The 26,560-nt window shown below is 44.6% G+C and overlaps 1 protein-coding gene across 1 annotated transcript in view; it reads left to right on the top strand.

Moving 5' to 3' along the window:
* Nucleotides 1–17,725, top strand: part of HDAC3 (histone deacetylase 3) — a 33,729-nt gene extending 16,004 nt beyond the window's left edge. The window contains exons 4-15 of the mRNA XM_019534811.1: nucleotides 1,520–1,601; nucleotides 1,952–2,008; nucleotides 2,096–2,151; nucleotides 8,842–8,975; nucleotides 11,463–11,543; nucleotides 11,641–11,714; nucleotides 11,968–12,032; nucleotides 12,490–12,579; nucleotides 12,744–12,802; nucleotides 13,936–14,015; nucleotides 14,449–14,606; nucleotides 16,498–17,725. Coding sequence (XP_019390356.1) covers nucleotides 1,520–1,601; nucleotides 1,952–2,008; nucleotides 2,096–2,151; nucleotides 8,842–8,975; nucleotides 11,463–11,543; nucleotides 11,641–11,714; nucleotides 11,968–12,032; nucleotides 12,490–12,579; nucleotides 12,744–12,802; nucleotides 13,936–14,015; nucleotides 14,449–14,606; nucleotides 16,498–16,567 — 1,006 coding nt within the window. The 3' untranslated portion in view covers nucleotides 16,568–17,725. The remainder of the gene's footprint in view (nucleotides 1–1,519; nucleotides 1,602–1,951; nucleotides 2,009–2,095; nucleotides 2,152–8,841; nucleotides 8,976–11,462; nucleotides 11,544–11,640; nucleotides 11,715–11,967; nucleotides 12,033–12,489; nucleotides 12,580–12,743; nucleotides 12,803–13,935; nucleotides 14,016–14,448; nucleotides 14,607–16,497) is intronic.
* The last annotated feature ends 8,835 nt before the right edge of the window (nucleotides 17,726–26,560 follow it).

Below are 26,560 nucleotides of genomic sequence, written 5' to 3'. Positions count from 1 at the left end.
TGTCCATGTCCCTTGTTATATCACAAATATATCTGTGATGAAGGTAGCATCAGTAGGTGCCACTATTTAGCAGTTGGTGTCTGCTTACTGTATGGTGCAGGGCTGCCTATACTTTCCAGGCACCCTAGGCTGGTGCTCCAGGGGCTTGTGTGGCCTAGTCCTGTGTACCTCAGAAATACCCATATAGGATCAAGCCCTTCAAATGTTGGGCATACTTGCCCAGGTTTCCCTTACCAAGACACATTCTGAAGATCCCAGGGGCATATCTAGGTAGGAGGGGAAACCTTAACTTTCCCCATTTACAGAGATATCCTGGAGATCCCGAACACCTGACTTGGTAAGAGGGGAAACCCCAGTCCCTGACTTTCTTCACTTATGGAAATGCACCTTGGAGATCCCAGAGGAGTGTCTTGGAAAGCTGGGCAGGTGCTCCCAGGACTTTCAGGGCCTGATCCTGCACAGGAATTCTTGGGGTATACAGGACTGGGCCCCTTAAGCCTTGGGAATACATGTTGTCCTTTGTCCTACCCATTGGTGCTGCAGGACAACAGGTAACATGTTTCATCACTGAAATGGATTATCTGTGCCAGGGCACATCCTGGCATAGCTAATCCACTTCATGTGATGATGTCTGTTTTTACCCTTCTGTAAATAAAGGAGAGAAATAAATGCCAATGAGGGGGAAGAGCTACTTGTCCTAGTATTGCCCTTTAGGTTAAGGAGAAATGTATATCAATTAGCAATGAATAAATTTAAACTGGAAATTAGCCATTAGAAGAGTGTTCCATCTGTAGTAGTGGAAGCAAGAAATCTAGCTGGTTTTAATACATAGCTTATGAGTAAGCTTGTATGATGATGTTGCATGTGGTAGCCGGGGACTGGACTATATAACCCAGGAGATCACTTTCAGTTCTTTGGTCCTGTTGTCCAAAAATCCTACTGGCTAGGGTAAAATTGGGTGATGAGGATGGGGCACAATTTAATGCTACTGTGAGCAAGAACAGCATGTATCCATGGATACAGTTTGCTGCTTATGGCCAAGGGGCTAAGAAGTACCTTCAGAATAACAGTCTATAGCCCTAAGGGAATTGGTGTGAGAGCAGACATCTGGAACTTTTGTGTTATCTTTTGCTCTTATGCTGCGTGAAGTCCTGCTCTCTCCCCGAGATGTGGGCTTTGTGTCTTCTCTTTGTGATCATCCCCCTGAGACACACGTGGCATAGGGCAGAGTTCATTATGTAGACTTTTCAATCTCCTGAGCCTGTTGTATATCTCCTGATCAAGGTGGCTTCATGGCAAACTACCCATCCAGCTTTGTGATTGCATTGGGTCTGCTTCCTGCTGCACATTGTGTACAATGAGTGGGGTTCAGATGTTTGCAGATGAATTCTTTAACCTGTTTGCTCTGTTAGCCACTGAAAACATCATCCTGGTTTTATCCCTGGATGTCTGTGTCAGGAGTTGGAAGGTAGAGTTTGCTTCTGTTTGAATTGTACATCCATTTTTTTTTTTTTTTTAGCCCGGTATTCCCAGGCCTCTTTGAATTTTGCTCTCGCTATACTGGGGCCTCCCTACAAGGAGCAACACAGCTGAACAACAAGGTATTACTGAGTTGATAGGTTTTTCCTCTTCATACTACAGTTGGACAAAAGACCAACATACGGGTTCAGCAACCAAGATCTTTATTGAGTGACACACATGGATCAAGTGGGGCAAGGCACTGCTTTAGTACTGATGTTGCTAACACTGATCCATTATTACATAAGTAGCTCAACTTGAGGGCAAAGTTGGTACTTCTAAAGGGTATGGAGTAGGAGTGAGATGGGAGAATGCTGTTATTATAAGCTAGTGTTGGGGTAGGGTTAAAGTTCCTGCTGTCTGGCAGGCATGGAATTAGGATTGTTGCTACTTTGCTGTCATCTTTGAACTAATTTATTCCTCCTTTGCTTAGATCTGTGACATTGCGATAAACTGGGCTGGCGGTCTACATCATGCCAAGAAGTTTGAGGTAATGGATGAAATCTAAGTGTGTGTCTCACTGAAGCCAAGCTTTTTGGTACTCTTCTGACTCCATTTTATTTTCTTTCTTTGGTAGGCTTCTGGATTTTGTTACGTCAATGACATAGTTATCGGGATTCTGGAACTGCTCAAGTAAGGACCTGGTGTGGATACAGCTGCTGTACTATTCTGGATTGGAAGTGGTGTTGTGCATGTAGGTTGGGGGTGGTATTGCTGTGTGATGGTGCTGTAGTGGCAGCATGGAAGCTGATCTTCTTTATATTGTAAAAGGGATTTGCTCTGGTTAACCCTTTGTTGATAAATATGAAGCAATCATATTCATGATTCATCAGAGGAAAATGTTTGAACCATTTGTATAAACTTACTGGATTGGAAATTCAGCTGTATTGGTTTGGGAAACAGATGTAAGTATCATATGCACAGCTTGAAGGGACCCTCTGCTTTGGGCAGAGTATAGTTATGATCCAAAAAAAGGGGCATTCCAAAGAATGGTGGAAAAGCACTCAGAATTAATCAGGAGCTTTTGTCTCTTCCAACATCTGTTTTGATCACCCCATCTCAAACAAGATATTGCAAAATTGGAGGCGGTTCAGATGTGAGCAATGAGAAGTGTAGGGAGCCAGATAGGGTTCTAGAGTAAGAGACTCAAATTAGTGTTGCATAGAAGTAGTTCTGGAGTTGGAGGTCACTGTGCAGTTTTGGACCCCATGCGTCCCTCCAATCCTCTACAAGCTCCCTGTATATCACCTCCCATACCACCTGTTTCTAGGACTACCTGTAACTTCTCCAGTGTCCTCCATGCAGGGGTATGTCTCAGCGGCTTTGTGTTCCTGTTCCTTCCCTGTTTCCTCATGATACAGCTCTTGTGGCATCCCATGCCCCTTCCTTCCTTCTCTTTAGTCCCATACTAGGTACTGTATGCCCCAAAACTGCTCGCCCATGCCTGGGACTCTGGAGGCATCCCAATATCCTCCCTTTCCCATGCTGTGTTTTCAGTCAGTCCCCAGTCTTGTCAAAGAATATGTGCAAGACCTCTTTTTTTTTTTCCTCTCCACCTTTTATTATCTAAGAGAGCAGTTGTTCAGGGGACCAACAGGTGGGGTCATGAGGTGCAGTACCGGTCTACTAGCTGGGGTCATGAGGTGCAGTACTAGTGTGTTAGGAAGCATTAATTGGTGCCATCAAACAGTTGTTTAATTTATGGACAATTGCGATGGTCCTGTGGCTGTACTAACCTGATGTCGGGAAACAGTTTTTCCTCCTCTCCTCCTCCCCCTACCCCCCCTTTCTCTTCCTCAGTTTTTCCCAAATTATTAAGGTTCTAGGCACTGAAGCCAAGACCCTGCCCACCCCCCCCCCCAAGATGTTGGAAGTGATTGAATGTAGCATCCATAAATTGTCATGTTAGAGATAAATACACCATACTTCATAATGTTTCTGCAGGGTCTTCATAGACTTCACAGACGTTATAAAAATTCAAAATGAACAGCATAGAGAGAGAATACAGGATCTTGTTCTCCCTATCTCACAATGCAAGAACAGGAAATGTTTAATAAAGGTGAAAGTTAGAAAATTCAAAATTGATAAAAGGCAATGTTTTTCCATAACACACAAACTTTAAACTACAGGGATCAAATCAGTAACTAATTAAGAGTGCTTAGAGGGAGACCTGAGGGAATGGCTTTCCTATGTCTGCCAACTCCAGGACTCCTTATACCATATGAAGCATCTGGTACTGGATGCTAGTAGAGACAAGACAATGGAATTAAATTGGTTTGTATGGTAATTTGACAATCCTTGGAAGAAAGTCAGTTTATAAAAAATTATCTTTTCTCTGCCTTTCATTAGTTCGATTGCTTTACCTGAGGTCTTTGGACATGCTTCTGACTATTTTATGCTATGTTATCAGTGCAGAGCAGACAGAAGTCTTTTCTAAGGCTTGGCTACCAATTCCCTGATGTCACAGAATTACTGTATATCATGTAACCAGTCTAGCCAGCTTACTGCATCTTGGTCCCCCCACACGTCATGGGAGTGTAAAAACAAAGTACACTGCTCTCCTGCTGTTCCTAATCTGGGGACCAATGCAAATTAGCATGAAGTAGCACTGAATACCCATTAATTTTTGCCTTATGTACCCGGTGGTATAGGAGGAATAATAAGTAGCATAAGTTAGAATTAACTTCTGGGTCCACAGTGAATTTCATGGTCAGGGAAGCCAAACAAATGGCTTAGCGCTGACTTTGCCTCAGCTACACTCAACTGGTGCTGCCCTTTTGAAAGAACTCCAAATACTCCTCGTGTCCATACCCTGAGGCACTGGAATACAGATGGAAGGGTGATTGCTTGTTTCCTTCCTCACATGATTCTACTGGCTCCCCATTCATTTCAGAATATATTTAAAATTGATGTAGCTTTTAAAGATTAACTTGATCTTCCGCCCGGGGCTGCTTGCACTATGCTCCTACCTGTACCTGCCTCACATGGGTCAGACAGCCCCAGCCCCAGCCAGTGCACACATCTTCCTGGTAGGACTGCTGCTGTAGTTGCTTAGGTACTGCTCCCCCGCCTGCCTCCCCCATCAGCAGCTCCTCCTCCTCCTGCTCCTGTTGTTCCACTTGGGGCAGCAGGCAGCAGTGTGAGGAAGCTGTGGGGATGCACACTGGGCAGTAGATGCCCAGCTAGGTTGGGGAAGGAAGCTGAAGCTGTATGGCTTCTGCCCCAGCATGCAAAGCTTCAGCTTCTGGCTGCTTTCCACCTATTCAGCTGCCTGGCATAATGAGCAGCCACCTGTGGATGGCCTGGTGAGTAGAAGGTGGTCTGGAGCTGGAGCCCTGCACAGTGGGGCAGCAGCTGCCTGCCTGCAGCTTCTGCCCCCACTTGGCTGGGCATCTGTTGCATGGCACATGTCTTCATGGCTTCCCCATGCTGCCTGCTCCCTGGAGCAGTGCAGAAGGGATAAAAGGTGGAGCCTCCAGAAGAATGGGGAGTTGAGTAGTATCTGGGTGGTTGCAGCCCTGCCAGGAAGCTATGGTGGTGTCTGACAGGTGTAGGTGGGGCTTGGTCCCATGCAGAATGCTGGGGTGGTGGGGGGAGTGGCAGGAGGTTATAGATTTCATAGACATTAGGGGCTGGAAGGGATCTTGTGAGATCATTGGGTCCATTGGCAGGAAATCTGCTGTGATCAAGTGACCCCAGCAAGAAATACATCCACCTGTTTTTTGAAGGAATACAGAGTAGGTGCTTGCACCACCTCTGAGGGGAGTTTGTCTTAGACCTTGGACACACACACTGTAAATAATCTTTTTATTTTATCCAGTCTAAATTGGCCTTCCTGGAGTTTATGGCTGTTAGACCTTGTTATCCCTTGGGGAGCTCTGGTGAACAGGTGTTCTCCCAGGTCCTGATATACCCCTCTTATGTAATTGTAGGCTGCCACCAAGTCCCCCCTGAGCCTTCTCTTCTCCAGACTGAAGAGTCCCAAGTCCCTCAGCCTCTCCTCGTACGGCCTTCCCTCCAGGCCTTGGATCATATGAGTGACTCTCCTCTGGACTCTCTCAAGCTTCTCCACATCCTTCCTGAAGTGGGGGGTCCAATACTGGAGGCAGTACTCTAGCTGCGGTCTCACCAGGGCCCAGTAGAGTGGGAGTATGACTTAACTGGTTTGCTTGAGATGCATCAGTGGATGCACGCCAGAGTTTGGTTAGCTTTGCCAGCCACAGCATCACATTGGTGACTCATTCATCTTGTGGTTAATCAAGACCCCCAAGTCCCTTTCAGTCATGGCACTAGTGAGCGTAACACTGTGGAGCCTGTAAGTATGCTGGGGGTTCTTCCTACCGAGGTGCAGCACCCTATACTTCTCTGCATTGAAGGCCATCAGGTTTTGATCAGCCCACCTAGAGAGAGTGTCCGAGTTAGCCTGTATCCCCAGCCTGTCCCCAGTTCACATCTGACTCCCAAATCCAGATCATTAATGAAGATTTTAAAGAGTGCCAACTCAAGTACTGAGCCCTGAGGGACTCCACTGGTCACCTGTGCCATGTTGATTTGCTTCCTTCAGCTAGTACTCTGGGTCCGACCCTGTAGCCAGTTGCCTAGCCATTGGACCAAATGATGATCAAGGCCACTGTTCCCTAGCTTAAACGTGAGGACATCATAGGGAACTAGGTCAAAGGCCTTCTTGAAGTCCAAATATATGACCTCCACATCATCTCCCTTGTCCAGGGCACTTGTTACCTGGTTATAGAAGAAGATGAGGTTGGTCAGGTATGACCTGCCAGTCACAGAACCATGTTGGCTGGCATTTGGAAGCTTGCCTTCCATCTGTCTGGTGTTGATGAATCCCTTGACAGTTTGCTTGAGGATTTTTCCCAGCACAGACATACGGCTGATTGGTCTATAGTTCCCCAGGTCATCCCTCCATTTCTTGTAGATAGGGACCATGTTCGCTCTTTTCCAGTCATCCGGGATCTCACCTGAGCACCACGATTTTTCAAATATCTCTGCCAAAGGGGATGCAATGATATCTGCCAGGTCCTTCGGGACTCACAGGTGCGTTCCGTCTGGGCCCGCAGACTTATGAATGTCCACTTCCTCAAGGTATTTCCCACCTGATCCACATGGATTTTAGACCTGTTATCTGCTCCCAGAATGTTTTGTGCCATTCCTGACAGTGTGATCCTCCTGGGAGGATGAAAAGCTGATGCAAAAAAGTCACTTAGGAGACTGGCCCTTTCTTGGGCATCAGAAGTCAGTTGCCCCATTAGATCTCTCAGGGTCACAATGCTACCCTTGTTCTTTTTCCGGCTTCCCATATATCTGAAAAAGGACTTTTTGCTGTCCTTGATTCCCATAGCTAGCTTAAGTTCAGTTTGTGCCTGGGCTTTCCTTGGCTGCTCTCTACAGGTGCAGAGTAATCCTCTTTGGTATTGCTTCATGTTTTCTAGCTTGTATAGGCTTCTCTTTTGAGCTTAATAAGGTCCAAGAGTTCCTTATTCAGCCATGGGGGCTTCCTTGCCCATTGACTGCATTTCTTGTAAGATGGTATGGCTTTGCCCTGTGCTTCAAGGATTATGTTTTTAGGAAATGACCAATCCTCATATACTCTCTTTTCTGGTGGGGGGGAATGGTCTTTAATTGCCTGACTGACCAATTCTCTCAGTTAGCAAAAGTCAGCCTTCCCAAAGTTGAGGACTTCTGCTCTAATGCTGGGTTTGCCTGCTCTTTGGTGAACTAAGAAGGTGACCAATTCATGGTTGCTGTCACCAAGCTTCCCCTCGATCCGCAGATCACTCACTAGGTCCACCCCATTGGCCAGGACCAGATCAAGCAATGCCTCTCACCTGGGTTAGGTAGAGGTCATTAATGCGTTTCAGGAAGCTACGTGACCGGTCAGATTTGGCCGTGTGCTCGTCCCAAAAGATGTTAGGGAAGTTGAAGTTCCCCATGGTGATTGTGAATCAGGAACACGCGGCCTTGATCAGTACCCTATTGAATTCCTGATCTAGGTCTTCCTCTTAGTGGGGAGGTCTATAGTAGACTCCTGCAAGTAAGTCACCCTCCCCATGTTCTCCTCGTATCTTGACTCAGAGGGTCTCAAGATCCCCCTCCTGATTTGGAGACTCATCTGCAGTGAGGTGAGATGATCCTTGATGTAGAGAGCTGTACCCTCACCACTCTTCCTGACCCGGTCTCTCCTATACAGGTTATAGCCCTCTATTGCCACCGACCAATTGTAGGTGGAGTCCCACCAGGTCTCTGTAATTCCTACCAGGTCATAATCATTTTCACATAGGAGAAGGGCCAATACCTCATGCTTATTTCCCAAGCTCCTGGAGTTTGTGTACAGGCAGTTAAGACTGCTATGAGAAGCCCAATGTTTCCCTGAGGGGTGAGGTGCGACCTTTGCTTGGGCTGCCCAAGTTATTGGGGCAGTGCAGTGCAGGTGGACTGCACCTGCACTGCACTGCCTGGGTGAGCTCTTCTGCATGTGCCCCCTGACCCCTCCTCCCCCACTCCCTGTAACCCCGGCCAGCTCCCAGGACCTAGTGTGCAGGGAGCCCCAGCATGCACGTGTACACCCCAAAACCCTACACACGTAGACTATTTTGAGCTATTATGCAGTTGCCTCTATATGCACTACTCAAAAACAGATCGGGACAAAACATTTTTTTTGTAATAAAATTAAAATATAATAGATGTTTAATTTTTATTATCTGATTTGTTTTTTATCTATGGCTTGTTAAAATGTTGGCCACATGCACACAAAATCTTTCAGAAGGTATCAACAACTCACCAAAACTCATGTAAGTGGGCTTTGAGCCAAAATAATTACCCACCCCTGTAATAAAAAGTATTTTGGGATACTGCTTGTGTGGAATTTAGGTTGGTACTGGAAGAGTTTATTTGGCAGGAAAGTCTCTGAAGTGTTGGGCAAGGTGCTGGGATTTTTTTTTTTTTTTTTTTGGCGGTGTCTTTTATTAGACCACCTGTATAGTTGGGAGAGACATTAGACAAGCTTTCAGGCATGAAGTACCCTTCTTCAGGTCTTTGTGCCTGAATGCTTGTCTAATGTGTCTCCCAACTAGACAGTTGGTCTAGTAAAAGATATGGCCAAAAAACCCCTTACTTCTCACATTTTCTGCACCATCACAGCTATAACACTACTTCAGCTCTACTAGTTTGAAGTGTTATGTACCTTTGTGGGAGTGGCTTTTTGGAGTCCTGTGGGCACGTGAATTCATGAAAGTGGTTGGTATTTTTCTACATGAAATTCTAGGTGAATGGCATAACACTTGTTTTCTTTCCTGTTTCTGGCAGGTATCACCCACGTGTTCTTTACATTGATATTGATATTCATCATGGAGACGGCGTTCAAGAGGCTTTCTACTTGACAGATCGTGTCATGACTGTGTCTTTTCACAAATACGGGAACTACTTTTTTCCTGGTACAGGTACAGAACCTCCACTGCTAGTGAAGAGCAGATGTTTGGGTCTTATTTTGGACTCTTTTGCAATCATTGCCTTCACATACTAGCATGAGATACTGGGGTTCAGGACACAAGAGTGAATTGATGTGGGGGAGAAGCGGGTAATGCTGGAGTAATGGGGGAGTGGTTGGGTGATGGATATTAGGGCTGTGCGAAACGAGCCTTGTTGGATTTGGATTTGGATTTGGCCCAAACTGGGGACAGTGATTCAGATCACTGCCCCTGATTCCATTTGGCCAAATCTGAATCTGATGATTCCATGCTGATTTGGAGGATCAGCAATTCGGACATAGACACAGCTTTAAAAGTTTTTTTCTACATACCTCGAGGTAGCAGCATGGCTTGTGATCGCTGTGGTGGTGGGGTACGTGGAACATCCCACAGGAGCACGAGGTGGGGCTATCCAGTGTGCTTGGCAGTGAACCTGGAAGTGGACTGGAAGTAGTTCCAGTCCACTTCTAGGTCTGCTGGGGAGCGCGCAGGGGGACCCTGAGTATTCCCCCAGACCCAGGAGGCACCAGTTGCCTGGGGGGAGCGGGTGGGAGTGGTGCTTCCCGGTGAAGCAGGATGTGGATCAGAAGTGTTTCTGGTCCACTTCCTGGTTTTCTGCTGTGCTCAGTGGGGACTCTGCATCTGCCCCAGCACTGCAGTGTTCAGAGCCCCTGCTACCTAGAGGTATGTAGAAAAACCGTTTAAAGCTGCATCTATGTTCGAATCGCCGAATCTGTCCGATTTTGCTCTGTATTGATTCGGAGAGATTAAACGGTCCTCTGGTTCGATTCGGAGATTCAGCCACTGAATCAGACTGAATCTCCACTGAGCCAAAGCTTCTCACAGCCCTAATGGATATTCTTCTGCAGTAGTTTGCAGTGATTTGGAAGAGATCTTTGGGTCATGGTTGCATCAGTAGATTTAAATTTTAGTTTTCTGTTACCATGCCCATGATATGCCCAGTAGGTGTCATTCTGAGAGACAGCCAACACGGCTTTGTTACGGGTGGTTATGCCTGACCAACCTCATCTCCTTCTATGACCAGGTGAGACGAGGTTGATGTCATTTACTTGGATTTCAAAAGAGCCTTTGACCTGGTTTCCCATGATGTCTTCATGACGCAATTGGGTAACTGCGGCCTTAACAACCTTATGGTCCAGTGGCTGGGGAACTGGCTCTGTAGTTGGACCGAGAGAGTTGATGGAACTGAGTCAACATGGCACATGGTGACCAGTGCCATCCATCAGGGTTCAGTACTTGGGCCAGTACTCTTTAATATATTTATAAATGACCTGGATTTGGGTGTCAAAAGTGGACTGGCTAAGTTTGCAGATGACACTAAATTATGGGGAAGCACGGTCCCCCCCCATGCTAGTGTGAAGCACGGTCACACTAGAGGATAGGCTGGGGATTCAGGCAAACTTAGATAGGCTCACAAATTGGGCAAATCAAAACCTGATCTCTTTCAACACAGAGAAATGCAAAGTGCTCCACCTTGGGAGAAAGAACCTACACCATACCTGTAGGCTCAGCAGTGCTACACTCACTAGCACTATGACCAAAAGAGACTTGGGAGTTGGGACTTATTCATCTTGATTGACCACAAGATGAATATAAGCCACCAATGTGATGCCACAGCAGGCAAAACAAATAAAAACCTGACGTATCTCACATCAAGCAAGACCTAAGATGTCTCCTCCTGCTTTACTGGGCCTTGATGAGGCTGCACCTGGACTACTGCATCCAGTTCTGGGCCCCACACTTTAAAAAGGACATGGAGAAGCTTGAGAGAGTCCAGAGGAGAGCCACACACATGATCAGAGGTCAAGAGAGCAGGTCTTATGAGGAGAGGCTAAGAGGCATGAGACTCTTCAGCTTGGAAAAGCGTAGGCTTAGGGGGGACTTGGTGGCACTCTATAAGTACATCAGGGGTGTGCATCAGGATCCAAGAGAATGTCTGTTCATCAGGGCACCCCAAGGGAAGACAAGGTCCAGCGGTCACAAACTGTTGGAAGACTGTTTTAAACTGGACATAAGGAAAAACTTCTTTGCTCTCCGAGTCTTCAGAATCTGGAATGCACTCCTCCCAGAAGTAGTGCAAACACCTACTCTGGACACATTCAAGAAGAGTTTGGATGATCATCTTGCTGGGGTCATCTGACCCCAGCTGACTTCCTGCTTTTTGGGCAGGGGGCTGGACCTAATAATCTCACAAAATCCCTTCTAGCCCTAATGTCTATGAAATCTGTGAAATCTATATTTCGGACCTGATCTTTGTGTGCCATGACTCTTATGATGTTTTTTTAAACTTGAAAGCTTGCTAAATTTTATTTTCCAACTAATTTAAGTTGGTCTAATAAAAGATATCAGAGTCATCCAAAGAACCTTGTCTGCCTATGTCCTTAGACCAACACAGCTACAACCTATACCCCTATGATTCATCTGCCTTTCTCTGACCAGGTGACATGTATGAGGTTGGTGCAGAGAGTGGCCGATATTACTGCCTAAATGTGCCTCTGCGAGATGGCATTGATGATCAAAGTAAGTAAAAAATATTCATTGTCATCTGGTGTCACTATTGTCTGTTCTTTCCACTGATTCCATAGCCATGATGACAGTCTTTATTTTTTCCCTAAAGGTTATAAGCACCTCTTCCAGCCCGTCATTAACCAGGTGGTAGACTTCTATCAGCCCACATGCATAGTGCTGCAGGTAGGAAAGCAAGCTGTATGCACAAGCATTTCCCTTGCTTAATATATGGGTAATTGCATGTTGTCGAGTATATGAATCTGTTTCTTGAGGGATATGGATGGGTGGGTGGGTGGATGCATGATGGCCAGCTGACCTTTTGCTGGCAGCTCTGTGCTGATTTGGATGTAGCAGTGGGTGCTGATGGTCTACTATGGTCTGCATCTGAGAAGGAGCGCTCTAACTGGAATTAAGCTGTGTTTCTTCTGTTCCATAGTGCGGTGCTGATTCTCTGGGTTGTGACCGCCTGGGCTGCTTTAATCTCAGTATAAGAGGACATGGGTAAGTTCAGCAGGGATGTGGAGAAGGCATTTAAAAATCCCTGCTTGTAGTCTGAAAAAATAAACTATGTCCTTCACTGGTGAGATTCAAGCTCTAATCCTGGTACCTCAGCATCAGCAAAAGACTATAGGAATGCTATTCTGATTTTTTGGGATAGGAAAATCTCTTCTGAACTAGGGAATAAATATGATTCTGCAGAAGCAAGCTCTCCCAGTTATGTCTGGGGTCTCACAATGCTTTCTCCAGCAGTACCGTGCCAGCATGCGTGAGTGCGCAGATTGAATTCCTCTCAGTTCATGGAGCTCGTTCCCATTGAGGCAGGTTGTGGATTGCCTGGGTTAGAAGCCCTGAACTCTGAGGGTATCATATAGATAGGTATGTTATTGGGTTAAGACTGGTGCTCTGTTTATGGAATGTTCTGATGATTTGCACTGATTGTGCTGCTTTGTATTTCTAGAGAGTGTGTGGAATATGTAAAGAGCTTCAACATCCCCCTGCTTGTATTGGGAGGAGGAGGCTATACTGTTCGTAATGTGGCACGATGCTGGTGAGTCTTGTACATGCTTGCTTAGAAATGCTTCATTTGTTACAAAAGGGGTTGAAGGGCCTACTCACTTGTAACTGATGTGGGGTTGAACTGGTTTGCCAGCAGCATGCAGTGAGGGAAAAATCTTTTTTTTTCTGGATTGAGTAGCTTTTTTTGTATTTTAGGACTTACGAAACTTCACTGCTTGTGGATGAAGCAATTAGTGAGGAGCTTCCGTACAGTGGTGAGTTGGGGTCCTGCTATTGCAGTGTCTTCATTCTTTCTATAAGCTTAGCCAATGTATCCTGATGTGTTAATGCATCAGAGACTTTGATGCTCAGCATAATTAACAGTAACCACAGCTGGATGGAAGTGGTAGCCCTTCTTAATCCTAGACCATTTGTTCTAGGTTTTTCTTGCTTTCTGGTTTACATATCTTTAGGCTCTGGCAGGCCTTTCTGGAGAGGCATGTCCTTACTTGATATATCATACATTCTAAATTCCCTCTAAAACAATTTGTTTCCCTGTTGCTTTCCTCTGTGTCTGTATCTCATGGTGATGCAGTTGGTCTTGCTGTGCTCTTAAGGTGGAAACAGGTATCACCTGTCCTCACCTTTTGGCTGCCATAAACATTTTATGGTGACAGAGTGAAAGCAAATAGGTACCTATGTCTTTTGCTGTTCCACAGATGCCCAAATTTATGGCCAGGACAGAAGATAGAAATAACTTGTACCATCTTATTGCAGTAGACATTTGTTTTATGGCAGCAGAGCCTGGAGCTGCCTATGCTCTCCAGCCATTCCAGACAAGGGTGTGAGGAGCCTGATCCTGCACACCTTGGGAGTTCCTGTGCAGGATTGGACCCCTCAAGCCCTGGAAGTATCTGCCTAGCTTTCCCTGTTTACTGATATGTGTCCCTGGGATCTTTAGGGTGTGTTGGGTAAGCAGGGAAAGTTGGGATTTTCCTGTTGAGGGAAACACCAACATTCCCTTTTTACCCAGATGCACCCCAGAGATCTTGGGCATGTGACTCAGTAGGTTGGGACAACCAAGCAGGCACTCCCAGGGTTTGAGGGGTCCCATCCTGCTTAGGAATTCCCAGGGTGCACAGGTCCAACTCCTCAAGCCCTGGGAGAATGTGTCTCCTGCTGTCCCACAGCATTAGTGGGCAATGTTCATTTTCCCCAAACGAAGCAGATCAGCTGTGCGAGGATACATCCCAGCACAGCTTACCTGTTTCATTTGGGAATGTCTATTTCTAGTCTTAGTGGTATGGAAGGGGATAGGTTATGCCTCTCTGCAGAACAGTGTTTTAGAAGCATTGATCACAGAATCCTCTCATCCTGTTCTTTAACTCTTTTTCTGGTTTCCTTGTAGAATATTTTGAATACTTTGCTCCAGACTTCACTCTTCACCCAGATGTCAGTACAAGAATTGAGAACCAGAACTCCAGACAGGTAAATGGCTCTACCTGGTCTTGGATGCATGGTTTAACCTGGCCCAATGAAAAGATCTGTGCTTGAAGCTGGTCCTCTAGTAGCAGGTCAATTCCAGTCCATAAACTTACCTGGAAAAATCAAGGCAGGTCACTAGAGTCTGCCCTGCCTGGCTCAGTGCTTCAGCAACATTTTTTTTTTTGTCTGGTAACCTCACAGCTGCTCTGCAGTGTAAAGAAGTTCCAATGTGTGGGAAAGTTTGAAGGCCCTCTTATAGTTACAGAGGTCTGTAAGAGTTAAGGTCTGTAATGACTGCTTTGGCCTCTCTGCTATGGTTGAAAACTATGTGTGTTGCCTAAATTGTGAGTGGGACTAGCAGGTGTTAATGGGAGGAGTTTTGTCACTACAAACTCTTAGATCTGTTTCTGCTAATAGCTCTGTATTTTTTACCTAGTACTTGGATCAGATCAGACAGACAATATTTGAGAATTTGAAGATGCTGAACCATGCTCCCAGTGTCCAGATCCATGATGTTCCTTCTGACTTACTCAGTTATGACCGCACAGATGAGCCTGATCCAGAGGAGAGAGGCTCTGAAGAGAACTATAGCAGGTATTGGGTCTCCCTTTCTTGTTCTGGGAACATGAGCTTTCTTTCTACCCAACCCCTCCCCTTGTTATGCAAATGGCATAAATACCAGCTTTAGGGTAGGTAAATAACATGGAGATAGACTTTTGCCTATTGTCTTAATTTTGTGTATTATCTTAATGCTTTTTTTGGTGTATTTTCTTGAGTGTAACACTGCCTTAAACTCCATTTTGTATTGCTCTGTAGCTTGATATAAGTGCTCAGCCTTTCCCTCCTTTGTATGCTGCATGTGTGAGGGAATGGGTGAGAGAGTGTGGCTGTGGAAAAGGAAAACACCAGTTGGTGACTGGCTGAAGAATGCAGACAGATAAAAGACCAAAACAAGAAGAATCTGTCCCAGAACAGTGAGAGAACAACATCGGTCAACCTTCAAGGAGGAACACAGTGATGACACAGCAGAAGCTCAGAGGACTGAATGAACAGACCTTACGACGACAGGCTGAGAGCCATGGGGGTCTCTAGCCTGGAAAAGTGCAGGCTCAGGGGTGATCTGGTGGCCACCTATAAGTTTATCAGGGGTGACCACCAGGATCTGGGGGGACGATTGTTCACCAGAGTGCCCCAAGGGATGATGAGGTCGAACGGTCGCAAACTCTTGCGAGACCGTTTCAGGCTGGACACAAGGAAGAATTTCTTTACTGTCCGAGCCCCCAAGGTCTGGAACAGCCTGCCATCGGAGGCTGTTCAAGCACCTACATTGAACACCTTCAAGAGCAAATTGGATGCTTATCTTGCTGGGATCCTGTGACCCCAGCTGACTTCCTGCCCTTTGGGCAGGGGGCTGGACTCGATGATCCTCCGAGGTCCTTTCCAGCCCTAATGTCTATGAAATCTATGAAATTGACAAGACTATAAAAAGGGGGGCAAGACCTGTCAATTTTTGGGTCTTGTTCTGCATATCATTCTGGAGCATTGGTTCACCTGATGAGACGGACTGACAGAAGCCCAGCTCCCACTTTTGATCAACTTAGCTGGCCACTAAGTTGACTCGAGCATTGATGAGACTGGTAATGTATACCAGCGCAGAACAGAAACGTATGTGTGTGTGTACATTTACTAAGCGCTTAATCAATAAAAGTGGCATCTTGCTTTGCCCCCTCTTGCAAAAGTCTAGCTCTTTATTTTGAGCTAATTGGTTAACATTTAAGTGGTGGAAAATTGCAAAAGTGGGGTACAGAGGAAGCTCTGTGTTTGTTGTTCTTTTGGTGTGCACACCCTCAGGCTGTAGAATACCCTGAGTCTTGGAGGGGCAGAGTTAGATCTCCCCTGCTGCACAGAGGGTGGAATTTTGTAATGGCAGCTATTACTTGTTGCAACAACTTAAGCTGTAGAATTCCCCAAGCTTATGGGAGAAGTTAGATTCTTGCCAATTAGGGGTTTCAGAGATGTTTTTGTCTAGGAGAAAGGAGGAATCCAAGAACCAGAAACCTGGTGAGGAAGTTGTTGCACCACTTTTACCTTGTGTGCAGGAGAGGTTGTTTGTTACTGCTGACCAGGAGACTTTGTTTGTCTAGGTCAGACAGAGTAGTGGACATGGTTACATGCTGTGGTCCACTTGGGATTAACACCCCAACCTGTCCTCCCACCTTCTGCCTGCTAACCCCATCCCAATGAAGACAGATATAGCAGGCATTATTCATCTTCCGGTTTCTGGTTTCTGTCTGAGGAACTCTTTGCTAGTGCATAATTTTATCTCTTACAGAGCATACCCCCATGATTGTACCAGGTCAGGAGATGCTTCTCTTACTCCTTGTGCTTCTATTTTGTCTCATTTCTAGATCTAGGCTCACTCTTGTTCCAAACCACTGGACAAGGCTGCCTCCCTTGATGTCTGTCTGTCTGTCTTTTTTTTCAGGCCTGAAGCTTCCAGTGAGTTCTATGATGGTGACCACGATAATGATAAGGAAAGTGACGTTGAGATCTGAGGGCTCTCTTGTGGGACTTTTGGATGGCAGGAAGATCCCTAATTGGATACTGGTACTTGGTGAAGATAACAGGGACATGTGAGCCAGTAGAAAGTCTCTCCCTGGAGCTTCCCTTCATGTTTGATGCATGTGACAGCAGCATCACTGGGTTTGGCTAGCTATCTGGGGAGGCAAGTAGCAGTGGAATCTGGCCTTTATCTCTACAGTTCCTGAGGCCTCTGTCACCACTATGAAAAATGGAAATTCAGGTGGCATTTGGATTGATGCTGTAGTCTTTGTTCTGCTGCCATACAGCCCTCTTCACAGCCTGGTCTTCAGTGGCTTCACCAAGTGGTCTTAGGCTAATGGAGGCTCCCATCACAGGAATGGAAATCAGTACTGTGCTGCTTAGTACTTTTCTTCCCCTTCACAACGTAACCTGATGCATCCTAGTCTCTCTAACCCTCTACTCAAATAACAGATGTGAAATTCTCTGAAACTTCTGAGGGTCACTTTGCCAGCCTTTCCAGACATTCCAAGTTCCTGTGCATAGAGAAAAACCCAGCTGCAGACAAAGCAAAGCCAGTTCTGTGATGGTGAATAAGACTGATGGAGAAAGGTGGAGGAGTGTAGTCTTTCTCTTTCTCCTGAATAGAATTGTTTTATATCTGCCAACAAGAACATTTGATAAATATATGTCCAATATACTCTTTTTCCAAGAAGCTCAAATTAGAAGCTCCAAGAATGCAGAAGTTTGGCTGCAGGAGATCTGGGTGTGGTATTGTGCACTTCTGTCTCTCTTGTAACCTCTGCATACCTTCCCCACTTCATGCCCTTTTTATGAATTGGTGAAGATTTGGGCTTGTCACATACTCATAGTAGAAAGCCTGCCCTCACTGATGATGCCCAGATGACTTCATTGTGTTCGGTGCTGAAGGAAGTGGTTCCTCTCATGGTTCATCTTTCTCCCTTAACGCAGTGGAGAGACCTCTCTTCTGCATTGGCCCCTTGTTCGAAATGCTGCTCTTCCCTCTCCTTGATTGTCTGCTGGTGTCTGTCAGTATTTGGAGAGCTGTCTTAGCTGTGGTGATAGAGTGGGCATCACTTTCCTGCTCTCTCTACTTTTGTTTTACTAATGTTTTTAAACATTAAACCAAAAGATGTTTTTTTTTGGCTTGATTTATTGTGTTTTGTCTATTTAGAAGCTCATGCTCAGTTTCCTTTTGTTGATACCTTTCTGTAAGAGTACTTCTATTACCAAGCACGCTCGCTGTAGGCTTTGTCCTAGTGTCTTCTGCTGCCCTGCCTGTGAAAGATCCTTTTTTCCCCCCCCCCCCCCTTTTTTTTTTTTTTAATGCATCCTATTTGCCAGCCTTGTGTCGCTGTCCAGTGCAGCCCTGGCTTTTCCTGGTGCTTGGGTGGAGGTGGGTCATTCAGCTAGGGTTGTGATGGGCCACTCCCCAGTGCCACCAGAGCTTGCTCTGAGTCCAGCCCTCAGCAAGAAAAGCCCGGCATGGCTTTGGCTCCACTCCGCAGCTGCAGCTTGCCCCGTGCCATACTATTCTGGGGGCACATGCTCCCCCCCCGCCCTCCCGGGATGCAAGCAGTGGTGGGAGCTGCCTCCACCTGACGAGCTGCGCCTCTGTGTCCATTTCCTGCCCCCTCCCTGCCCCACTGGGCAGCATCTAATCCTGCCCCCTCCCTCACTGCCAGGGGGATATTGATCTGCCCCCACATGCCCCTTCTCTCCCCACCTCCCCTTCCACCACACTGGACTTACCACCTAACGCCAGCTGTATTGGATCGGTATTGGCCAATATGCCTCCTTAAATATCAGCTATCGGTATCAGCCCCCAAAATCTTTATTGGTGCACCTCTACTAAATACTGTTTGAAATTACTGTGCTGTCCCCTTTCTGAGGAAATTAATTGACCACCAAGATTTTCAGGGAGCAGTGGGCTTTTGTGTTAAGGACATGCTTGGAAAAGTTGTTTCAAAGTAATGGTTCTTGCTAGCCACAAACCTAAAATTTTTGCTGTTTAGTTTGTCTCACCCATTTCTAACTGGTGTCTGTGCTGGGTCTCTCTATTAGGTCTGCTACTCTCTTCTTCCTCATGATACCTGGAGTGTAACAAGACTTGGGTTGGCTCTTCTCATTGAGATCTGTTTGTTAGACCAGGTGTTCGCTTAACTTTTATTTGCCAGATGAGCTATAGTGGTAGGAGAGCTCAAGTAGTAAATAATTCTGTAATGGAGATGTTGCTAGTTCACTGTGAGGTGATCTCATAGTAGCCAGAACTGTTGGGTGTTTCACCTGCTGTCCAGGAAGTCAACTCTGCCAGTAAAGCTTCCTGAGTCAAGTTACCATTTCTTTCTGCTGCTGTGTTTGCAGTGACAGCATTGAAGGCAAATAAATAGTGAAGGCCTGACAAGTGGCAACGTGAGCTGGTCTGTTAGGAAACAAGCATCCTAAAAAGAACATATGTGGCCTGGTAATGCAACCAGTAGCCTGCAGGTAAAGGATAGTGAGATAGGATGCAACAGCTAAATGCCAGGGAGTCACAGCTGTGCACACAGTGGGCAGTAATGCTAAATGTGACAGGCACATGATGTCCAGAGAAATTACCTCTGCCCCTGACTATTTCAGTCTTACTTGGGTTTAGCCTCTCCCCTCTTCCCCTCTGCTTCGTAAGAATGAACATATAGCATTCTTTGGTTGAAAAGGCAATGCTTTACAAAATTAGCTACCTATCCCTGTTTTATAGGGGGAAGCAAGAAGTGAAATGCCATACTTGGAAGTACACTGAGGGCATCTTTACAAATGCTCTGGGGGTCAGGAAGGACAGGGCACTTTAGAGTGCTCTTGGGAGCCTTTCTAATTAAAGCGCCCACAGCATTTTATGTGTCCACCGTCCTATGCTTCAAAATAGTGGCAGGGACACTTTAACTAAAAATCGTTTGGCAAGCTTTAGTTAAAGCAGCCCTGCTGCCATTTTGAAGCATGGAGATGCTGAATACAAGAGATGCTGAGGCTGCTGGAGCAAGGTAATTAGCATGCTGCGCTCTGACACTGTAATTACAGCATCCTGCACTTTTTTACAGGCATCCTCAGTTAGGTGAGTTAGACAAGAACCCAGATTTCTGATAGCCAGTACCATTCTGCTCTTCTAGGCTGTCTACAGATGTAGGAAACCCATCCCTCCCCCCCAAAAAAAAAGAAAACAAAACAAAAAAACCCAACAAAAATCCAAAACCCCAGCGCTTTACTTTAAAGCCCAGAGCACTCCCTTGCTGAGCCTAGTGCATGCCCAAAAGAGGCATTGTATTTGTAGGACCCAGCTTGTCCAAAGTCTGTATACGTCAGGCACTTTAGTGGGGCTTTTTTGGTGCTCTCATCCAACAGCTGATTGAAGCAGCTATTAGATTGAAGTGCCCGATCTGTACAGACTCTGAGGAGCTGCTTCTTCCAGCAAAGCACGTTTTTGTTTTGTTTTGTTTTTTTTAACATCTGTAAGCAGCTCCAGTCTGCCTCACACAATCAATTAGTCCTTCATGTCTGATGTGATCTCTGGCCACGTTAAAGCAGACTGGGGGTTTTTAAGAGGAGGTCTGGGGGTTTTTAAGAGGAGGTTGGATGAACATATTGCTGGGGTCATTTGATCCCAGTATTATTTCCTGCCACGGCAGGGGGTCGGACTAGATGATCTACTCAGGTCCCTTCCGACCCTAGAAACTATGAAACTATTAGTGAAAATTAGTTCAGTGTCCTACCTGTGGCAGTGGTAAGTATGTGCTGTTGCTTCAGAAGGCAGTCTATTCCTTTATAATTTATTGATTACTCATTCAAAGTACTGGTGAAATTGCTTGCTAGCCCACAAAAACTATCTCCCTGTCTGTTGCAGCAGGAAATGTTGATTTTGCTTATAATAAATGCATTTTATAAAGTCACAGCTATTACTGAGGCACAGTTCTTTCTCTTCTCCCCTTCCGCAATAGATTTAGATTTATTGTATTTGTGCATTAGTGATTTCTGTGTGTTATTTGTACTAACTTTTATTGTGCACCCTGCTGCCTTTCTATTACGGGATAGTATGAAGAACAGAAACTGGTCCATTCTTTAGTGGGTCTTCAGTCTATGTTCCTCACAAACAACAGAGAATCCTAACCTGCTTCTTTTCCCCGATTCCACTGTGAGGCATATCACAAGTATGGACTGGATTGTGTAGGCCTTCACTCTTTTCTAGACCCCAAACCATGAGTCTTTTCTGACAGGTTTTGAACTAAACCATATTTTTGAATGATGGGCCTTGTTTGTGCTCTTCAAAAGTCTCTCATTTGGAAGCCATGTCTGTCTATTGAAATGTTTTCTGAGTTGCATCTCCCACTGCAACTCTCTTGTTAGAGAGGAAGAAACACTCTGGATTAAACAACCAGTCTAATTAGACAGACCTGTGCACATTAAACACCAAGGCTTTTACATTAAATGATGCAGTGATCACAGGACTGTGGTCTAAAATATGGGATGAGGCCAAGATATGGTAACAACTGACATTTAAATAAAGGATGAGTTAATTATTTTAGGAAATGTTTGAGGACAAACACTTGCACAGATATGTATTATTATAATTACAGTTCATAATGGACTTAAGCTTTCTGCTACATAGAAACACCACAATTTAATGCATTCAGTCACTTAGCTAAGGGTTGGGTTTTTTTGTACTGCTGCCCATATGCAAGCTATTTCCATGTAAAAGATTAATACTTAAGTCCCTATAGGCTTTCTTAATGTCTAACTTCTTTCCAGTTTTAGAAAGCCGTTTTAAAGTGTGGGTGTGGAGTATTGTTTTGGGGGGGGGAAGGGGGGGGTTTGAGGGTCAGTCTTAGAAATACGGGTCTCGCTGAGGTTGTGAATGTCATTCTGGCAATAGTGGAAAAGGGGGTGGGGGTTGTTAACTTTTTTCAGCAACTTCAGAAGGTGATGAAACATTTAAGTCTTCTAATCTCTGACATTTTTTATTCCTCAGCCATAACCCCTTGACTGGGGCTCCCACCTTTTTCATGCATTTTGGGCATTTTAATTTGACAGAGCTGACATGGACAAACACAGCTAGTCTTAGTGGGTATAGACTGATTATTGTCTTGGCTGTTGCTTGGACCAGGACCATTAATGGCTTTAAACTTTAGGATTCAAGCTTTAAAATGGCATTGGACTGGGAGCCAGTGGAAGACTGGAGCACGCACATGGTGGGGAAGATGGCAGTACATTCCATACTATCTGGAGCCTTTGTATGATTCTTGTATTTAGGCTCAGAATCATCCAGGAGGAAGGAGTGACATTTCATAGTGAGGTGAAGTGAAAGGAGAAGTGTTTAGTCACTGAAAGCAGAATGACAATTTAGACAGTAGCCTAAGATTTTTAGGATTGCTTGATGAAGGATGTATGCCTTCAACAGCAGAGGGAACTGTCCTATCTCCTCTATGCATCTTCTCCCTTTTAGCCAGCATCATTTTGAACATTTCTGGGTTGAGTTTGAGCCAGCTGCTTTCATGCAGGAACATCTTGATCTTATAAATTGAGTAGTTAAAGCAATGGAAGGAAAATGGGTATCAATGACATTCTTGGCAGCTGATCCTGTGGTGCCTCACTACAGTATTTTTCCAAGTGATTTTGATAGATACTGGAAAAAAGGAAGAGGGAAGAATATTGACCTACATAGACATTACTAGGTTATAAGCAGTCTAGAATTTCTAAGATAAAAGTAGCCATAGAAATGTTCTGCTGCTACTTCACCATTGTATTGTTTATATATACATGTTCTCCTCTTCCCCCCTCCCCATGCCTGTAACAGAAACTCAGACTGTAATCACTGTGACTTTGATTTCCTTTTTAAAGGGGGAACCTTGTCTTGAATACACTTTCATGACTGATTTTTAGCCAGATCCTGCCAGATCCTTTTAAGGGTGCCCTGAGGTGGAGAAGAAAAGCAGATAAATGCAGGTTTAGGCTTGTCCCTGCCTGACCCCTCCTGCAAGGTAGTAAGCACGGTAATGTATAAATTAGTGTTTAAAATTGGATGCCACTGAATTCATAAAATTTATGGAAGGGTGCTTGGAATCCAAAAAGATTGAGAACTACCATCTTATGACATGAATGATGAAAAGACTACAGAATGGGCGTAAGTGCAAAGGAAAGTTACTTACCTGGAAGCAGATTTCTCTGAACACATTGCCTCTGCAGATTTAACCATGTTTGCCCTCCATTAAACCATGGGTCCTTGAAAGTGAGAGGTATTTCTGGATGTGCATTGTACATCATTGATGCAGTCTAGCTTGAAGGGTACAAAAGACTTTGCCTCTTAGCTATATCTTGGTTCTTAACTTCAGTGAAATCTAGCTTAGAGAAGGGAAGGATGGGAAGCTCCAGTGTGGATTTGAAGTGGCAATATAGTCACTGACAAATATCCTTTCCTTTTCTCTTGTAAAAGTGTCTCTGCAGCTCACAATCATTAGAAGCTGGTGAGCAGTCACAAACATCCAGGCAAGTTCTGGGGAGTGGTAGTTGAGAAGGAAGCACTGCTCCCCTTCATTCAACATAATATCTAGCTTCCAATATGAGAGTAATGGTTTAGAAAAGCTTAAGACAAGCTCCATGTAGCATTTTGGCAGACTTCATTAACAGTGGCTGCCTTTCTTCTAGTACAGTGGTTTTCAGACTGTTCTACAATAGGTCATCATTGGTTCCACAAAGAGATGGGGTAATGGAGCAGGCTGGGAGGTGATGTGCTGCCACTACCATCCCAGATTGCTTGGCTCTATGTCAGCTCACAGGATAAGGGGAGGAGTTTCACAGCAGAAATGATATGAAAGGGTTCCATGACTTGAAGAAGTTTGAAAACCACTGCTGTAATGCAAGAGGCTCTAAGTTTTGGCTAGGAAAATGCCTGCTTGGATTCACAGGAATGACTACATAACATTTTGATTATCTCAGAACAGAAATTCCCTGAATTTCAGGTTTCACTTGAACGCCACAAATGGTAACTTACAAAATATCGTGGCTCTCTGCAACGACAAAGGCCTGTGTGTTTAGAGAGCACCAAGGGACTTAAGTGCCCATTCCCAAATGAAAGTGCTTTTTCAACATCCAGTCTACTCATTCTCTTGTCTACTGATCAGCTGTTTCATTTAGCTGATATAACAAACAAGCTAGGCACTAAATAGATCAAAGGGTGCAATTTTTTAAAGATTTTGGATAAGGTTGCAAACCCATATTATTTCATTGACAAATAGAAGGGGAGACTAGCAGGATTTCACCTGCATAAGATAAAGTAGTGGCCACAGAAATTCAGCCAAATTATAATATGAGCGCTACTTTTGTACTTGAAAGGAGCCTCCAAAATCTGCTCAGGATCAAATTCGCATCAGAAATCCATGAATTGTGACATACAAGTGTAACAGTCCCTTAAAGCAAGGGTTGCCAACCTGTGGCACATGCCATGAGTGGCATAGGCAGCTTCTGTGTGCAGCATTCAGCAGATTAGGAAGAGGACAGCCAGCAGAGCATCAGATTGGACAGAAAGCAGAGCAGCAGACTGGGCAGAGAGCACAGGGCAGAAAACAGAAAGGAGTAGCAGATTGAGCAGAAGGGGATCAGAGCGGTACTTGAGAAGTATGCAAATCCAGTTTGTGGCATGCCTGACAAAATATGCCCCCCGTTGCTTTAATGAATCCTTTTATTAAGCAATTGAAAAAAGAAGGGCAGGTGACAAAGGTTGGACGGTGGCAACAAAAATCAGGCTTCCGAAGAAACTAATTGTGGCACTATTTACAATTTAGAGGCTCATTCACTAATTATTTTGACAGCAATGCAACAAAATCACCAAAATGTCCATAATAACTATGTTATTTATTTACAAATAAATAAAAATAGATCAGTGTACCAGATCTTCTGCAAACATACAATAAAGGAAAAAAATGGAAGCACTTCATCATTAGAATTTAGTGATCATTATCTTGAACATATAACAGTGAAACAATTGCATATAATATTTAAAAAGCCTCAAATAGGTCTCAATCTAATTCTTCAGAAGACTTTTGAAGACTACATTTCAGTATTCTCAGTAGAGTTATAGGAGTGATTATCTGATTCATTTTGGCATACACAGATAAATATCATAACTAACTTTCCTAAGGACTTTTTTTTTTTAATCCCCTGAAGAATTGTTTATTTTGGAGCCTACCAAAGAAGCTAGCATTTATTAATTGACAAAGACACTACTTCCTTAGATCCTCATTAGTAAGAAAATGCCTGATATTACAATCCTGGAAGTCATCTTCATTTCCCAGGAGACAGAGAAAGCTCACCCTACTGGGATTAAATTACATTATAGGTTTGGAAACAGTAGCTTATAAAGAAAGGAAAAAGTTTACAATTGTGATGACACTTGGATTTTATTTTTTTTAGAATTGTCTGATCTACAGATCATTACAGGAAGGTGATGAGTATGGGCTGTTCTCTTGATGGTCCTGATGAAACAGTTCTAGAGTGAGGTCAGTATTGTAGGATGACAGTTTTTTGCCTAAGCACGATAAACTTCCTGTGACTGGTACAGTATGTTCCAAGTGTCATGTTTCCCTTGTTCCCTATGGCTCATTTCTATTTTCTCACTGCATTTAGGGCCTTTTTATGAGAGTTCTTACAGCATGAAGTAGTCAAGAAATGTGAAATAAATTAGATTATGAAGGTATTTCACAAGGTATTGCATTGGTATTTATAGTCTTTTTGTCTTTCACATAATAAAAACCTCTTTAATATAAACTGGTAAAAATAATGCAGAATAATCTGAATAGGTTAAATAACAGGATTAACATTCCTAGAATTTGTCTTCTACTTTAGAATGTTTCTACTTCAAAGCATAACAATGCGTAATAGAAGGTTTCCCAGATTCCAGCAGGACCTGTTCAGCCTCTTGATAGAAATTATAAGGCTTAGCAGCAAGCAGTGTAGGATTAGTGATCCCACTCTCCTGCTACATTTTTCTTACTGGCCTGGTGAGAGAGGATGGGATAGAAATTCAGGAAACCTTTTGGCAATATCTTGGCTGACTATACCTTGGAGAAAACAGGGGTTTCAAATTTTCTGTTTGTCGGCAAAAATGCCAGGCTTGTATACTACTCTAGAGGATACTGAAAGCTGCTCTTGAGAGAAGGGTACAGCATCTTGTGCTTCCCCGATAGTAATTTATTCTCCAAGGGGCCCGTTCTTTGATTTACTGCTCTTAACAGGGAAGTAGGAGTTGTTGAGTTTGGATGACAGAAAAATCTGATAGTTTACCTAAAAATACCCTATTCATTTTGGTGATATTGTATCTTGTGCTCTGGGGAAATTAATAAATACAGATGGTCTTCAACATTAGAAACCATCAGCAGCTCTTTTTCAGTGTTAAGAGCATTTTCAGCTGAACTACCCATAAGGTGACTTTCTTTTTTTAATAATGAAATGCAATTGAGCAATTTTTAACTCCTAACCTGGATTAAATTGGGTGGGGGGGGGGTGGCAACCATTACAAGTAAACCCTATTCCTATTATTTGGGATTTTTTTTGGCACAGAACTCCTCCCAAGCTCTACTTCTGAATGGTGGGGCTTAGAGCTCAGGCAGGTGGTTGGGTTTGGGCCCCAGTAGGGGCAGAAGGACAGCTGACCCTTCTGTGAGCACAAGAGAGATGGACTGTATCAGTCTACTGAAAGGGAGGAATGAGAAGCAGCTCTGCAACTGAGGCATGCAGGGGCTCACCCCTCCTCTCCCAAATGTGTGTGTTGGCTTTGTCATGCAGCTAGTTCTGTTTTTGTTATTATTATAGGCAGGTTCTTCTTACAGACCTGCAACAAGTGCCTTTGTGGGTCCTATAAGTCTCAGCCTTCAAAAAGGCTTCTCCCCTGGCTGTTGCAAGAATTGCAGGCAGAGGTCAGCCACAGCCGTCCTCGCTCAGTTTGGCTGATTTTACTGGCCTCTGAT

This window comes from Crocodylus porosus, unplaced genomic scaffold (assembly GCF_001723895.1).
Source record: "Crocodylus porosus isolate Cpor-Errol unplaced genomic scaffold, CroPor_comp1, whole genome shotgun sequence".
Classification (NCBI taxonomy): Eukaryota; Metazoa; Chordata; order Crocodylia; family Crocodylidae; genus Crocodylus; species Crocodylus porosus.
This window is presented reverse-complemented; position numbering and strand designations above follow the sequence as displayed.